The sequence below is a fragment of the Amphiprion ocellaris genome, chromosome 3 (assembly GCF_022539595.1).
Source record: "Amphiprion ocellaris isolate individual 3 ecotype Okinawa chromosome 3, ASM2253959v1, whole genome shotgun sequence".
Lineage (NCBI taxonomy): Eukaryota > Metazoa > Chordata > Actinopteri > Pomacentridae > Amphiprion > Amphiprion ocellaris.
In genome coordinates, this window is record NC_072768.1 from 2889095 (window position 1) to 2906187 (window position 17093).

At 39.6% G+C, this 17093-nt stretch overlaps 1 protein-coding gene across 1 annotated transcript in view; it reads right to left on the reverse strand.

Moving 5' to 3' along the window:
* The window catches only part of shank3a (SH3 and multiple ankyrin repeat domains 3a), a 226061-nt gene that overhangs the window by 29001 nt on the left and 179967 nt on the right, over positions 1-17093 (reverse strand). The window contains exons 17-19 of the mRNA XM_055009172.1: positions 16113-16151; positions 15776-15802; positions 15158-15223 (exon numbers count right to left, since the gene is read on the reverse strand). Coding sequence (XP_054865147.1) covers positions 15158-15223; positions 15776-15802; positions 16113-16151 — 132 coding nt within the window. The remainder of the gene's footprint in view (positions 1-15157; positions 15224-15775; positions 15803-16112; positions 16152-17093) is intronic.

Genomic DNA, 17093 nt, shown 5'->3' on the forward strand with positions numbered 1-17093 from the left:
CTACGAGTCGGTGTTTCTGAATGATTTCCCCGTCATCGTCTCCATCCCCCTCTTTGTCAGTGTGTCCGTCTGTAGTGTAATGGTGTCCCTGCAGTAGACAGGTGCTGGCTGTGCTCTCTGTTCCCCATTGAGACAAATGAAAGAAAAGGTGAGACCTCTGATTGATCTTCTAGCTTGCCCTCGCTTACTTCTCTCACTCCCTTATCCCCGACTATTAATCTATGCCTGGTCCCTGACACCAGCACCTGCCGACGTGGACAGAATCGACCACCGACAATCTGAGAATGCAAGAAAAATTCACAAATTTACATATTAAGAATATCTATGCACACCTCTCCATTCCACAGGCTGTTGTTATTCCACATATGTACAGGCATCCTCTTTAATTAACGTTAATCACACTCCAGGCACACTCGAATCTGAAATCAAGCCAACTGATTGCTTGTCAGTGAAAATCAAGAAAGGGCTTGTGACACATGCGCGCGCGCACACACACACACACACACACACACACACACACACACACACACACACACACACACACACACACACACACACACACACACACACACACAGACACAGACACAAGCATAGATGTAAGAATAGAAAACATGCAATAGATTAACAGTAACAATAATCATCACAATGCCCTCAGCGTTTAAGAGTCTGCGTAAACACAAAGTGAGAAACAAACACTGTAAACAAAATCTCATTACCTTTTTAGCAGTCTTAATAAGTTCTTAATCATAATAGCTATGGTTATTATTTGGATGTATTACAGTGCTAAGTGACCCTATATATTTGCACTAAATCTGTTTTAACCGAACAAATACCGGAGTTTGGTTACATCTTGTTAAAATACAACATGCATGTGTGCCACAGAGTGCAAACACAGCTAAAAGATGTCCATGTACAAGTATGTATGTGTCCTGAAATATACCTCAACAGTTCCCTGCTGCTTGAATAGCCTCCACCTCTCACTGCCACTCTGTTCTGTGGCTTGCCAACATTGGCATGACAGCTGTCCCTGTGAATCAGATGTGGGCTCACAAGAGCCAGCAGGAACAGGAACGGATTCAAACAGGGCATATCTGTGCAGGAGAATTTACAATATGTGTGCCGTGTTGAAGCTGTTGTCCAACCAGACTGCTCTGGGATGCTGCCACGTGGACAGCTATGATTATAGAGAGTAGTGGGAAAATAGGATGCATGCTGGACAGTTTTAGAAAAGACTGAAGAGTTTTTGCAACAAGTAGTCATACTTTAATATTTCACTTAAACTCATGAACCCATAAAACTCACCAGTGGGTTTAAAGGGCTTTTTTTCTTTTTGTTAATACTAAATTTACAAAATTTATCACAGAAAGCATCTTTCAACTTTCCAAAAGTCCTTGAACTAACCATGTGTAACTTTCTTTTTGCCTAGAAATACTCCTGAATTTTAGCTAAAAATCTGGATTTTGCATCATTATGACTTTGTTCTACATGTCTCATTTAGGATTTTGCCAAAAATGAACAATTTGCATTTTCCAGATCCTGTAAAAATCTAAAAATTCTGTACTCTATGGCGCAAATGAGAAGTTATTTTAAAAATGGGCTGGGCTGAACTGCAGGCTGTGCTTACACAGATCAAACGAGGATGGAAGCAAAGTAAAAACAGAAGTAGTAAAATATCTGTCACACAGAGCCACCATCTTTTTTCTTAGTATTGGTGAGCACTTGGAAAAGTAACGCACATGTTTTTTTTACTGTTGTAAAACAAATAATTTTTAAAATGACCTTTTCTGTTTTAGGATTTATGGAATTTTAACTTTCTTAGACTGCAAAGAAGACATTTTTGAGTTCCCTCTACTTCTAGCCATGCTGTTTTCACACAGGCGTATTACTTTATATTGCCGTGAAATATATGCCCACAGTGAGTAAAAATGTGACACCACAAAAAAAACCCCAAAAAACCAAGTAGTTTTCATTGTGGCTCATAGAACTGATTCTAGGGTTCTCCATATTGGACCATTTTTACACAAAGAGTAATTTGAAGCAATGTCTTGGTCTTGTCTAAAGGTCTGTTTAGGGTCATCCAAACAACAGCTCACTGCGTAGAGCGATCAACACCTCGGCTGGACATCAGCTGAGCTGCACGATAAGAGGTCAGTCCTATCTGCCCTGGTTTCCTACAAGCCGTGACCCGCCACGCTGAGTCATAATCACCTCCACAGGTAAACTAGCGTGAGCACAGTCACAGCATATGTTGACAAGCATTCGTACACACCGCTACACATGAACACACAGGCACCACTACACACCTGGTTTTAAAGTGAGAAGCCAGTGGAATGTTGGACCACAACTAAGTGCTGGATGCTGTAAGCAGAAATATTTGACAACATGGAGCTGAGTGTGTTGAGTAGATGCTGTGACTTCAATGTGCACATGGTCATTTTGAAACTAAGAGTAGAAGGCAATAAGACATAAACCCTGCAAGAAGAAGCACTATCGCAAGTCATTCATTCCATCTGCTGTAAGACTTTAGAACATCAGCATCACTGGTTGATGTTAACATAAACTGGACTTGTATCAGATCATCATCTCAAACTATGATAAAATCTGCACAACAGTTCTTTGCACTGCTGGCATCTGCACTTTTACAGTTACATTTATTCCACAAGCCACTTTATGTTGCTGTCATTTATAGTATAGTAATACTGTATCTATTCATTTTCATTTTTCATTCTTGTATATACTGTACATACTATTGTTATTATTCTTATTATTACTATACATAAGTTTAGTCTTGCTTTGAAAGATGTTGCTGCTGTAACAATGGAAATTTCCCCTGGCGTGGGGAGCAATAAAGGATTATCTTATCTTTTAAGTGACAGGTTTTACCACAAACCTGCAATACCATATCAATTGTTCAGACAGTGATACAATATTTGCAGATACCAAAAGGTCTGCATTGATGCAATTTTGATTTGATTCAATGTAGTGATATGTGATCAACAAAAGACAATATCAAGCAATTAAAAAATTAATTCAGTTTAACTTCTCAACTCTTACACACATTCAAGTGATAAACAATATATACTTTTCAATAAAAAGAAAGATACGTTTCCACTATAAGTGCCATGTTTAAGTGAAAATGTTTCACTTCAAGATGATGACGTAGATTGCTGCTTTCACTTTCACACTCATGTTGGGGTCTTTAATGGCTGAATCGATGCATTCATACAGATCAATGCATCCCCAAACTGAAATCTGTGTTGTCCATCCCAAAAAGGTTCTATGATGGTGTAAGCCAACTGTTATGTTTCTTAAACCATTTGATAAAAAAATTTATACCTGTTGACATCATATACCACCATGCTGGAAATGTGGATCAACTGATTGTCCAGTCAGTGGTCTAGTTTCAATGTTCCTGTGTCAACTGTAGGCACTTTCTTATCTGACAACGAGGTGCATTTTAGCTAGGCAGTAACCCATATTCAGTGAATTACCAACATTCTGCATCCCTTTCCATTTCATCTCATTTCACATTTTTAATAAATCAACAAATACAATAGACTTTAACAGAGAATAGTTCCATCAACCACTGACTGTCATTCACTTAACATGTTAATCAACCCAGAAGTCTAGAATCAATATCAGGCCGTACTGTAAGAATCCAGGAAAACATCGGTAAGCCAGCAGGAGAAATGAAATGTACTAATGTCATGAAACATTTACTGTTAAATCTACCATTTTCAGATCAGTATTTGACATAGTCTTTAGCACATGGCAAACACCGACAAATGTCACAGATGACCTTATATACACCGGTGTTGAGCTCAAACATATATTGTTCATTATCACCCACAATCTGCTTTTGTCCACTGAAACACTCATCAGATTAAAAAGTCACTCAAGTCAACTTGAGAATGACAGAAACTCTGATCTGCCTGATTTTTCCAAACACGGTCATATGCTGAACGTCAAATCTGTATGAAAGTGGTGGCAGCTCAGAAGAATTAAAGTATTTTAACTTTCTACATACTCAGTTTTTTGTTGAAAGAACAATACACAGATTGACAACTTAACACAGCTCAGGTGCGATGCACAATGAGATATTGTATAGTCTGTCACTCTTTCCATCATACTCTCTTTAAAGACCTTGCAGAAATTTACAGCATGTTGCCACTGCAGATTGTAAAGCATCTCACTGGGCCATTAATGGAAAATTCAAAGCGTATATAGAAATAACGCACAGAACAAAGCCTGAAGTGTGACCAGAAAGGAGAGAAGCATCATAGAGAGCCCCAGAGAATGAAACAAAGAGGAAAAAATGTGACAGAAAGAGGCTTGCATTCAGGAATGACAAAGAGAGATGGGAGCCAGCTAAAGACAGACACAAGCTGACAAAGGGAAAGAGCTATGTTTCAACAGACGCCTAGTTATTCATGAGTGTCCAAGAAGTCTGCCGTCTGGTGAAAAGTCGTGTACAGTATTGTTCTGTCTGTGTGCGTGTTGCTTCTGTGTTTTGCCCTCAGTTAAGACAGTCACGACTCCTGGTTTAAAAATAGCATCAGTGAGGATGCAGAGCTATTTATACTCTTCACACACCCTGCCTGCAGGCTTCAATGCATCCCAGCTCGAGTACGTGTGCATTTGTGTGTTTCTGCCCGTGTGTGTGTCTGAAGACTGATTGAGCTCATTTTAATTCGTGCTTTGCTTTGTTCTGCTGCTTTGAGTTGAGTCATTCATTTTGCTTCTGCTTCTCTCATCATCTTTGTTCCTCCGTACACCAGGCAGCCGCACAAATGCACACAAACAATCACAAACACACACACATGAACTCCTGAGGGCAGCTGTCGTCAGTGAATGAGTGACAGTTGGTGAGAACAGGAGTAGATCTTCCAAAACACACACACACACCAGGTAACAGGGGATGCGTCAAACTCCTGCATTTGCCTGCAGAAACAGACAATAAAGGATGCAGCTGTGCTGAGATCTGCTGATGGCATTCTGCCACTGATGCACTCACACCGATGCAGACAGAAATGCCATGGATGAGTTGCCAAAGCTGGAATATACCTTGATTCCCCCTTAAATGCCATGATAGAATTTCTGCAGGTTGGAGAAACTATGATGTCACTACTACTAAATAACCTTAAAAGTAGTTGTGATGCTTCAGTTCAATTTCTACAGTTTAGACAACCTGCTTCCTCAATTTGTCCGTCTAAATGCTGCATAATATTCATCATGCTTTCTATTTAACTACTCTATAAAATGATCTGTCACTTACTTTTATTTTCCTGGTCTCCATTTATGAACTGCGTTCTTTGGGGAGACATAAATTAGTGCAGTTCCATATCTTAAAGCATCACGTTTAAAGTGGTGGGCTGTACATGTTCTGCATCCATTTTCCAGCTGCATTATGCAGATATATGAGCTAAACGGTGAGAGTGAAGCGACAACAACAATTAGCTTCTACTCAGTAGATACACCTAGTAGCTTGTTTGACTGTTGATAGCATCCACTCACAGACACATTTAAACTGTTGCAACCGGGAGGTTTCTGATGTAACACAAGCTATTGTAATTTTTTCACCACTCTCTTGCTGCTCCCTGCTGTTGACTTGATGAGCAGTGCCCTGCTTCTCCATTTCCTCTTAAGCATAATAAGAAACAAACAAAGAACGCATTTTTACCACCAGTGTTGAAAGGTGTTAGAATGCAAGACAAAAACCGAAACTTCAACAGTTTCAAAATTGAGGCTTCGGTTAAATGACAGGAAGACAGACTTTATCTAAATATCCTGTATTGTATTTGCATTATATTTCATTACAACTAAACAAGTGTGACTGCATCACTGTTACTCCACCTCTGACCCTGACCTCTAGATTAGCTCTGACAGCCCACTGTAAGAATCCCACTGTTTCTTATTAAAAAACCCTGATATGATGCTTTGCTGTCTTTGTATGCATACAGTGAGTGTTATGCAATGTGAAATGGGGACTTGCTGAGTAAGGCCAATCTGAACAAAGAGTAAGTACGTATGAGCCTACATAGCAGTGTGTGGGTAAGCGTGTGTGTGTGTGTGTGTGTGTGTGTGTGTGTGTGTGTGTGTGTGTGTGTGTGTGCGTGTGCGTGTGCGTGTGCGTGTGTGAAACAAAGTGTGTGAAGGTGAGTGAGAGCATTCCAATAAGCAGAGCGCTGCTGTTATTAGATTTGGATCCCTGCAGTCTTTATTAAACCTCAGCTCAATTCAGTGTAATAGAGAGAGAGCAGAGTTGCATCTTTATGAAACAAGGGGGACACAGCCAGAGACATGCTAATACATGCCGACACACACACACGCACACACACACACACACACACATCACCGGCTACAGTGATGCAGAGAGAACATAAAACACATGTAGAACCATGTAGATTGAGTTGTAAACAGCAACGCCAGTTCTAAAAGCTGGAAAAAGAAGAGGTGAATGAGAAAGAAAATTAGGTTTAATGAAAAGGATGAAGGTGGACACAGAAAAGGAACAGGGGTGGCAAGCAATTGAGAAGGTGGTGTGGAAAAGGGCAAGTGGACTCCAGAGTAGATCCAACACTGAATGAAGTGCAGAGCCAATAAACAACAAGGAAGAGGGATAGTCACACTGCTCTGATTCAAACGTGTGCTGTGGTTTTCTGCATGTTCATCCTCACAGGACTTCTTTTGCTTAGAAGAGGTTGAGGGAGTGGTGCAGTCTCTGGCTCATCAGTATTCCACTGAGAGAGAGAGAGAGACATAGAGTTGGAAGGGGGGAGACAGAGAGAGAGAGAGAGAGAGAGAGAGAGAGAGAGAGAGAGAAAACCTGAAAAAATAAAGACTTGACAAGCTTAAGAAGGAAAAAAAAGAAATATGGAAACAATGAGAAAGCTTTTTGTGAATGACAGTAGAGTCAGAAGAAGGAGTGGAGCAAAAAGGAAGAAGGGAGCAGGATAAAAAAAAGTAAAAGCAAGGAGGGCGGGAGTGTTGTAAATTATAGTGGGAGGAGGAGGAAGAGAGGTGGGAGGAAAACTCCAAGGCTGACTCAGAGGGATCCCTCTTCACTTCTCATCTCATCTCCTCCCTCTCTGCCTCGCTCACAGGCTTGAAGGGAGCTACATGACATTTCTCTTCTTTCATTCTCATTTGCTTTGTATTCCATCTCTCCTTCTGTATCAACCCTCAGGTGGACACAAAAATAGAACAGGCTACCTAATAGTTGCCCTCTATCTTTGGCTTTTTCTGACTCCGGGGCAAACTCATAAAAAAGCCTGGCACCAGTGACACAGAAATAGTTATTCATCGTTAATACGCATGCATGTACAAAAACATGTATGAAGAAAACATCACCGTCCCATACACTGATGAGAAGAGAGGAACAAAAATGTAGAGAAGTCCTCCATCAGTATATGCAGGTGATTGATTAGCTGTAGACCAACCATTGATTGTCTGTTGATTGTTAATAGATCAGAGATAGATTGTTTGCTGTTGAGTCATTAATCACGCAGCTAATCGTTTGATTGACCAGTCAGGGTGTCACATAAATGACGGTGTTTATGCGGTGATGAATGAACATGCTGTAATGAGCTGACCGGCGACCATGCTGCAGCCGAGGCAACACATATTATATGACAAAAATGCCTGACTGAAACTGCATGTGAGTTGCGTTGGCGAGTGGACGTGAGAATGTACTTCAAGGACATTAGTAATAAGTGCACTGCTGTCACCGTGATGAAAAACTAAATCTTTAGTTTTACTTCAGCCCCCTCCTACCTGAACTCTCTCATCCAGGTCTACACTCCCTCCTGCTCACTAGGTTCGGCCAACAAAAGGTTCCTGATCCAACCACCACAACAGGGCCGGTCCATAGCTAGACTCTTCTCCTCAGTGGTTCCCCGGTGGTGGAACGAGTTACCAAACTGTTCAATCTGCAGTCTCTCTCTCAGTCTTTAAGAAACGACTAAAAACCCAGCTCTTCACTGAACACCTTTGCACGTGACAGACTGCAAATAAAATAAAAAATCCCATTACGTCTGCACTGCTTGTAGGCACCACGGTCCTGTTATCACACTTGAAGTTGTTTTACGGCACTTATCCAGGTTGTTTTCTCCAGACTAGATCCTTGCTTGTGTTGTATCTACTCTCACTTTGGATAAAGCATCTGCTAAATGAAATTGCAGAATTGTAGTTTCTCCTTTAAAGGATAGTTTGGTTTCTCTGAAGCGAAGTTTGTATGAGGCATTTATACTAGACAGTGTTTTACCTCCAGTAGATGGCAATCAGTATTACCCCAGTTTGGAGAAGCAGAAAGGACTTCTGGTATGTGGCTCAGCAATGAAATGCTGCACACGGGTCAGCAGCAAAATCTATTTTAGCCACCAAAATAAAGGCCCAGCTAAAAAAAAAAAAAAAAACAGTTCAGGTGCTAAGCTTGTTTGTGTCATTCTGTGACTTTAACATGTTAGTTCAGATCTTGAAACACCAAAGTCGCACAAAAACAGAGAAGCAACTGCTATTACTGTTTGTCAAAGGAGTCTGGTGGCTTTGGAGAGAGCATAGAGCAATATAAAAAACTTCAGTTCCCAATCACAAACTGTTGTCTGAAAGCAAGGTAAAGCAGTGAAAACATTCTAAATACAGTGTACACATTAACAGATATTGATTGCAAACCTTTCTTGAGGTGGCTAAAATATGTTTTGCAATCCCTCCACAGCAGTCCATCACTTCTGTTCTGTGTTGGTCCTTTTATTTTAAGCTTCTTCAAATGAAGGTATACCAGCAGTAATCTACTGTAAGTACCTCATACTACCTGCCTTCTAAGAAACTAAACTTTTCACAGTTTACACAGTCTTTTCCATGAAAGAGAACAACACAAAAACATCACAAAATGCTCTTATTTTTAAAAACAATACAACATATCCTGTCAAAACCTACACAATTGAATGTCTGTGATCTGGTGTTTGAACACTGACTGATATCAAGTTGAACACCAGCTGCTGACAAATACTAATACCAAGCACAGCTACAGGAAATGTGCACGTATACACGCAAATGAAATAAATAAAAAACTGTTGTAATGCATGAAACACCCAGACACATGTATACATTAATATGTTAGTCTACTGTTCGATGTGTCTCTCATGCACAACGGCATATGCAATCAGATTTGTGTCAATATACCTTGACAAATCCTCCTAGATATCAAATAAGAAGTAGAAGGAGAAAAACACTTGCTGAAGAAAAAAAGTGTCATCCCATATGTAAAACACATAAAGTGATAAGCTAATTGGGCTGCTACCCTGAAAAAACCCACTCATCTGAAAGGTTTGTGTCAGAACTACAAACGAAAAGTCTGATCAGTGAGTAAGAAGCAGAGGAAACTGAAGGACATACCGTTAAAAACGTCAAAGACCAATAGCCTACACGGTAACACAAATTATTAGTGGGCAAGTTACAAATTTTCTCTTGACTTTTTTTTTTTTTTTTTTAACTTTTGTGAGTTTTATTCTCTACTATATTCTATTCTCTGCTCATTTTGGTTTGATATTTTAGAAGTTTAGTTTGAATATACTGACAGAAATGTGCTTCCATAATGATGAATCTTTTTTCTATCAACATAATGCGGACATACCAACATACATAACAGCATGATAGAAAGAAAGAAAGAAAGAAAAAGGTTTGTTGATTTAACAAAAACTTAGTACAATTCTTTCTTTTTTAGTGTCAGGAATATGCTGCAGTATAATACAGCTGATCCCCATTTGAGTGTTTTAAATTTCAGGGAGATCTGCATGCATTAGAAAAAAAAGCTCAACAAGAAAAGGTCAAGACACAAGGTTTTTCGAAAATTTGCTAAAAGCTACTCTAACTGACATCGCCAGGTAAGGACATGACCTTTACATGCACATTTTCACATCCACAACTGCAAAGTAGGTTGTAACTGTGCGGGACGGAGAATGCCTGTTGCTGACAACCATCTGGTGTCAGCCGGACTCGAACAATGTGCGTCACACTGTACACGATAGAGCGATTGTTAGTCAAAAGCGTATCAGTGTTACTGTTGAATATGTATCTGTATCAGTCAGTGGCTCCTGTTTATGCAGCAGCGTTGCTGTTCATGTTTATTCATACACTGATTAACTCTGCAAATGCTGTTTCTGCTGTGTTTGTAATTGGCATTTTGTACGAGGCAACATCCCAGTAAGTTAGATGTATGCTAGGAAACATGGCTTTTAATTTCAATGAGAGTGTAAGTGTGGGACAATCCTGTCAGCCAGGGTGCGCCATATGGGGATGTTTGGAAAACAAACAAACTAAAAAACAAATCAAAAACAAAGGATGAGAGTGTAATAGGAGGACAGGTGGTGTGTTCAGCAGGGAGCAGGTAGGTGCGTGGGCAGGACTTTGCACCCCGCTGTTACTCTGATTGGACAGCGACGTCCTTGCCTCAGGCTTGTGACCCTGTCCAGTATCAATAACACACACACACAGAGCTTGGAACATTATGAATGACCGACGAGTGAAATGTGTTCATAAACTTGCTTCAGGTCCATTTTGTGCTAACATTAATTGCTCCTGAGGAACACTGGGCACAAACCTCTCATCACCAACACTCTTTTTCCTCAAACGTCTCCACACACATGACACCACTCTATTAAATATCCTTGTAACTCTCTCAGGCTTTCCTTGTGGGGCTTGCAAACATACTATCAACGGATATTAATCTAGTTTTAAAATGTGTTTTTAAGTATAAAACATTTTATTCCTCTATGTTGTAGCTACACTTGTGCTTTCTATTCAGATCTAACAGGAATGAAACATTTGCCTAATGAGGCGTAGCTGACTGGTAGGAATCTCCTGTAATCAGTGATAATTTCTCTGAGGGAACAAAGTAATGATGCTTTTGGATAAGGTTCACAAATGTAAGAACATGTATGAAAAAGATTCTATCAGTGTTTTAACCTTAAGACACAGCACACAGGACTTTAAGTACAGAAAAAGGACAATGTCAGTTTTTACCAGCGCAAATGGCGGCACTTTTTTTTCCGTGTAGCATCTGAGAGTAAAATCCTTTGTAAATAGTTTGTGTGACTCTTGGTTCTCTGAGGTTTTAGTTAATCTTTTATTATCTAAAGGGGTGAGAGCAAACAGTCTAGCAATCGATATATTTTATTTTCTGATAACTCTAAGAGAGACTTTCAGAAACATCTAATAGAATACCATATTTGTAAAGGGATGTGATTATTGTAAAAATCAAGTATACGGCCCTTTAACTTGCATAAATAACCTTCTTTACTATTAATGTGGTGTAATAATGACAAAATAATAATTTCTCTGTACCTACCCAGGGACAAAAGATGTAAAATAGCTGCTAGCTAACTCTGGTGCAATTACTTTTAATTGTGCGCTGTTCCTGCAAAACAAACAAATAAACAAAACCAACATCATATTCAAGAGGCTGTGTGTGCTACGTCCTCATTCATAAAAATCACACAAGTGGCCGGTCGGCAGGTCACCAACAGGTGGCAGTTAGGCCTCAAAGTGCTATCAGACCGCATAGTAACTTTGAACGCATCAATCACACTGATATGAGCTTTTTTAAATGAGTTTGTGTAAGTTATGTCTCACAATGTGTCAATAAAATGCAGTGGAGGAAATGGTGTTAACTCCAAAATAAAAGATCAAAAAGCACCAAAGATGCACAAACATGATGTAAAAGTGCGACTCATTAAAAATGGAATGTATATTGTGTATACATATGTATGCATTCAAAGGTATACAAGAGGTAGGAAAGCAGAGAGAACAGGATTAAGAGAAGGAGGGCAGAGAGGAAGACAGAGAGAGACATTTCTTCCATATGTGCCTCGGATATTAGGACAGCTGGTTGCTGAATACTTGAAGGATGCTGTTTATCTAACTTGTGGGAGGCAATTACTTACACTATGCTGCACAAAGACAAGCAGGCAGACAACACATTTACACACACATATGTGCACCATACACGCACTTCACTGTGAAAACAACAATGGAGAGATGCTCATACGTGCACATGCACAGAAACACACACACACACACACACACACACACACACACTTCGTGCTACTAGCTGACAGAGATAAAGTCTAATTAATTCATCCTAAGCTCACTGTGGGAAGCTAACAATGGGATTTATTCTAAATTCAACACTTAGAACACAGGCTTTCATCCAGCCTGATTTGCAGATACAAGAGAAAATGGAGGAATGTTTCTTAAAATCAAACAAAATTGTAGGTAAAAGAAATTTCGGAATTAAATGGAATTTTTAAAAATCTCCACTAAAGGTATAATTTTATCCTTTTTATTTCTGCCTTAAAATGACATGTCAGAGCTGCAAAACGCACTTAGTACCTGTTGCTTGGTAACAGACAGATGCATATGCATTTTAGTGTAACAATAGCAACTGTCTAATCAAAAACATAATGCACTGTGCACTGTTTCATTTGTGGAATCTCCCGGCTCTTTGCCTTGTCCAAAAACACACATGGACAATAGTGGATATGCATGTGTAGATATTGTTGGAAAGAATTAAGTACAAGACAAGGATACTATCAGAGAATAGGTTCAACTCGAGGTGTGTGCAGTTCTATGGCAGTGTTCAGCTTTAGTGAATGGCTGAGCTGCTGTGTGTGTTCCCGAAGATCACAACTGCAGTAACAGATAGTTTCTGAGCCGGTGTAAAGGGAGACCTAGAGTAATCCATTAAAAGCCACTATATGGGTATGTATTTGTGTATTTTTGTCCCTATAGCTGGTCCAGGTATCCTCCATTGCCCACAGCAGTGTTAATATTCTGCACACACTGGGTGCGGCCAAACCCCATTAATCATGTTTGTGAATGTCTAATCTCAACATTACTTGCACTGGTTTCATTTTCATGGCTGTCTGCAAGATTTATAATGGCGTTTGGAGAAGGTGTATGTGGTGTGCGTGCATGCGTGTGTGTGTGTGTGTGTGTGCAAGAGATGTAATACACTGTTACGGAAGCATGCTCTTAAGTGTGTCACCTTGTTGAGGAGAAGAATGTCCTGAACATGCAGTTAATGCTCTCCGTGTGTGTCTGTGCGTGTGTGTGCGTGTGTGTTTGTTTGTGCATGGGGTGGGGGAAGCATGTTGACACACACATCTGTTCCTTTAAAGGGAAATACAAAGCTCATTTCCAGCTCTAAATTTTTATTCCTGGACTCCGCTAAAGTAGCTCTACATGATTCACAGCTGCAGCCCCTCAGTTTAGAGTTTGTCTAAAACAGGCCATAATAGCTACAGGCTCTCAACACTTTCTTTTGATTGGCTGGTTTTGCACAAGCCGTTGCTTGTGAGCACTGCCCTCTTGCCAGTTTGTAAGTTCTGAAAAGAAGCTTTAAACCTAATAAGTATTATAATTTCTCACTCTTGACTGGGGATGGAAACTTCTCAAATTCATCTGAACATGTTTTAGCTCAAATCCAAGCTGGAATATTAGAGTAAACACTTTGGTAAATACTACATTTATTACCTGCTTAGCAATGGATTACGTCTTTCAATAACAAGCTGTATATACATTTTTTCCAATATATGCCCTGTTATCAGGTGTATGTATACAATATATGCTAATATGGCAACTGAAAAAGAAAATGTCTGCATCAACACCAAAACAACAAACACTAAAATAAACGTAGCTAATAAAATAGTATTCTGCTGTTGCCAAACGACAGCATACTATCTCCCTGCAGCGTTGGTCATTTGCAGACTGCCTATGATACCACTGTTGTGTTTCCATACACTTATCAAGAAGTCCATAATTGGATTTTGTGTGTAATGTGTATCATTCTATGCATTGTGCACTGATGCACAACATGGGTCAGAAGATACCGATATTCCATTGAATATGGGCCACTTAAGGAAAGGTTTACTATGCCCCCCTCATATGTGTTTTTGTGTTCCTGTGTATTTAGTTTGTATAGTCACATGTTTGTATCTGTGTGTGTTTGGGCACAAAAGTAGTGCAAAAAGCTTGACCTGGTTATGGTGGCATGTTTCCCCATTCGTTACCATGGTGACAATAAGTGGCCTTTCAAGTGATGTCCATCCGGATGATGAGATCAGATTACATCAACGAAGGGAAAGAGCAGAAACAAACACTGGGGTGAGCGAGGGAATGAGAGCAGACAGGGGATACAAGAGGGTGTGTGGACGGACCATGGGGCCTATAAACAGAATGTACCAACGCGTTATCAAACACAAACACACACGTACAGAATGGCCAAATACATATGTACACACCTGTACAAACAGCCAGATCTCAAAACCTGATCATCTTAGAACCACACATTTCTTCAAACTGCCATTACTGACACACAATCAAATACACACCCTTAAACACACCATGATATTAAGCACATGACAGTTTTGCCATTGAAGTAAATAAGCAAAATGCATTTATAGGGTGCTTTTAATTAACAAAAGTTTCAAAGTGCTTGAAAAGAGCCATCATACAGCCTATAAACTGGAAATAAAGGCAATACAGAAATTAAAAACACACAAAGCTGGAAGTAAAACAATCCCAAAATCGAAATTGTGGACACTGTGAGGGAGGAAGGATAAAAGATCTCATTATGTAGGACTAACAGTCTGCTTGGAAAGCTGGACGTGGATGACCCTGCTAAATGGTGGACAGCGGGGCTGTTTGTCTAGACGAAGGCTGTCTAGAGACATTGATCGCAGACAACAGACCAATAGACTGACAATCACAGACTGAAGAGTGGGAGTTTTTCCAAGCAGTTCTTCATAATAGATAAGAAACTAGTCGGTAAAACAGGGGCTCCAGAGACTAGCACTTGACTCAGACTCTGGGACTAAGCACACATTAAAGGCTCATCTACTGTTGCACATGGGAGCCATATGTGCATTTATTTAATGCAAATGTATATAAAGGATGAAAAGGTGGAATTGTGCCTCTTTATGTGAGCCATGAAAGGCTTCCTAACACTTTCAAGAGACTGCTTTTAAATCTTCCAACAGTCACAACATTTATTTATGGTAGCAGAATTGTATATAATTGTGTCTCTTTAATGCTTTACAGTTTTAACCACTTTGTCATCCTTCTTTCAAAACAAAAAAAACAATTAAAATGTTTGTTTTACCTTCATCAGAATCATCATCAGTGTCATTAATGTAATCGTCAGTATCCTCATCGCATTGGTAGTCAGCTATAAGGCATTGCACATGTTAATACATAATTGATATAAATGAAGCTGCAGCACAGTAAATGGTACAAATTAATAACACGACAATGCTCAAAGCTATTGACTGGCTACAGGTAAGTTCCTAACACTATCAAACCACACTATGTACTACTGTATGTTTCTGCAACAGCATGGGATTTATTGGGAATCTTACCAGGACAAAGCACAAAGTTTAAAATTTCAGTTGGTAATCGCACACTGCCAGAAAACTGCCATGCTGTACAAAAACAATAAATAATTGAGACTGTCCCTTCACTCAAACTAAAATGAGCTTTAGATTCTGAAAGCACTCTTTGGCTGCAAAATGATGCTGGATAAACTGCTTTCTTTCATTTAGCATTTCATTCTACGCAATTTGAGATAAAATGTAGTAGTGAGCAAAAACTAACTAATTATCACATCTTAAGACAAAGGTATCAGTTGAGTGACAGGATATGTTTCAGTTAGTTTATCTGTAGGTTTTACATAAAACAAAGTGCTATAGGAGGTGTTGCTACAAAGATCTACTTTATTTACCATCTGAGTCCAGACAGTCATTCCTCACTTGAAGGAAAAGTAGAAAAACAAGAAATTGTTATTTTCTGCGGTTCTTAAGATTTCAAGAATCAAATTTTCACAACAGATAATTAGATGAAACAGACTTGATGGAAAATACACTACTCTCTACTGCTGAGAACAGGAAAAATAATCGGGTCTTCATTAAACTAAATAAACACTCTCCCTCTATGGCATTCAGTATTCCATCCCAAAACAGGTCAACAATCTCTCAAACTAACAGGTGAGGTAAAAACAGCTAAGCTACATATCTCAGCATCTGTTCACACACAAAGACACATCATACAGTGAGATTTACCCAGTCTGATTTCATCATAGAGATGCTCCTCTGCTGTAGCTGGTGATTAAAAAGGGTGTGCGGACATTAACAAGAGGACAAAGATGAATGTGTAAAAGTCTGTGTGTGTTTGTGGGGTGAGGGTCGTGTAGGGGGCTAATTATCTAACTAGAACTGAATCATCAACATTTTTCAGTATCAGTTAGCTTCAGGGCACAACTAATGCTGCTGATTTCTGTTTCACATACATGCAAATTTATATAAGCAAACGCACACAGACGAGCTTTGACTCGGAGCTTATCCACAGCCCCGAGGATGTAGATGTTTTTGATTTGTTTGGCACCTTAATCAGCAGGATGAGACAAGAAAAGATAAAAAAATATACATCATCCCCCTGCTCTTTTACTTGCCTTCTCTCCTTTTGTCCTCCATTGTCAAAGAGCCTTATTACTATTAGCACCTCACCCATTTATGAATGCAGATTAGATGAAATGCATTATATATCAAACCAAGGGTCATCCATCTCTAAAGAAAATGTCTCTAAAGAAAGAGCCTTCCTGTGCAGCACGACTGTTGGTCTTTACCTTCTAGGAGTATACAAAATGAACTAAACAGAAAAAATTGTCTACCGAAATTTTCACAGAACCTGAACAGCCAGGGCTTTAAGCTGTTCAACAACCAGTTGACATCAGTGATGTATTTCTCAATTTATATCCCAGGACTACAGAAGCATCGTGAATGCAACACAGTAATGGTTATGATGGTCAGTGTTGCATAACAGAGCCAGATGGTTTACTTGGCTGGGTTATGGTGCTGGCAGCCATATGACTGTAAGCTTGTTTCCTGCATGGCCAACATGAAAGAACGGCAAAACTGAGTGTTCACATTAATGGCAGGGTTATGGATTCAGCTGCACCAACAGAAAAAGCCAGTGACAGCAGATCCATACAGTAGATGGAGGCGTGTGGGGCTGCTGTTGAGTCATCATATTTACAAAAACAT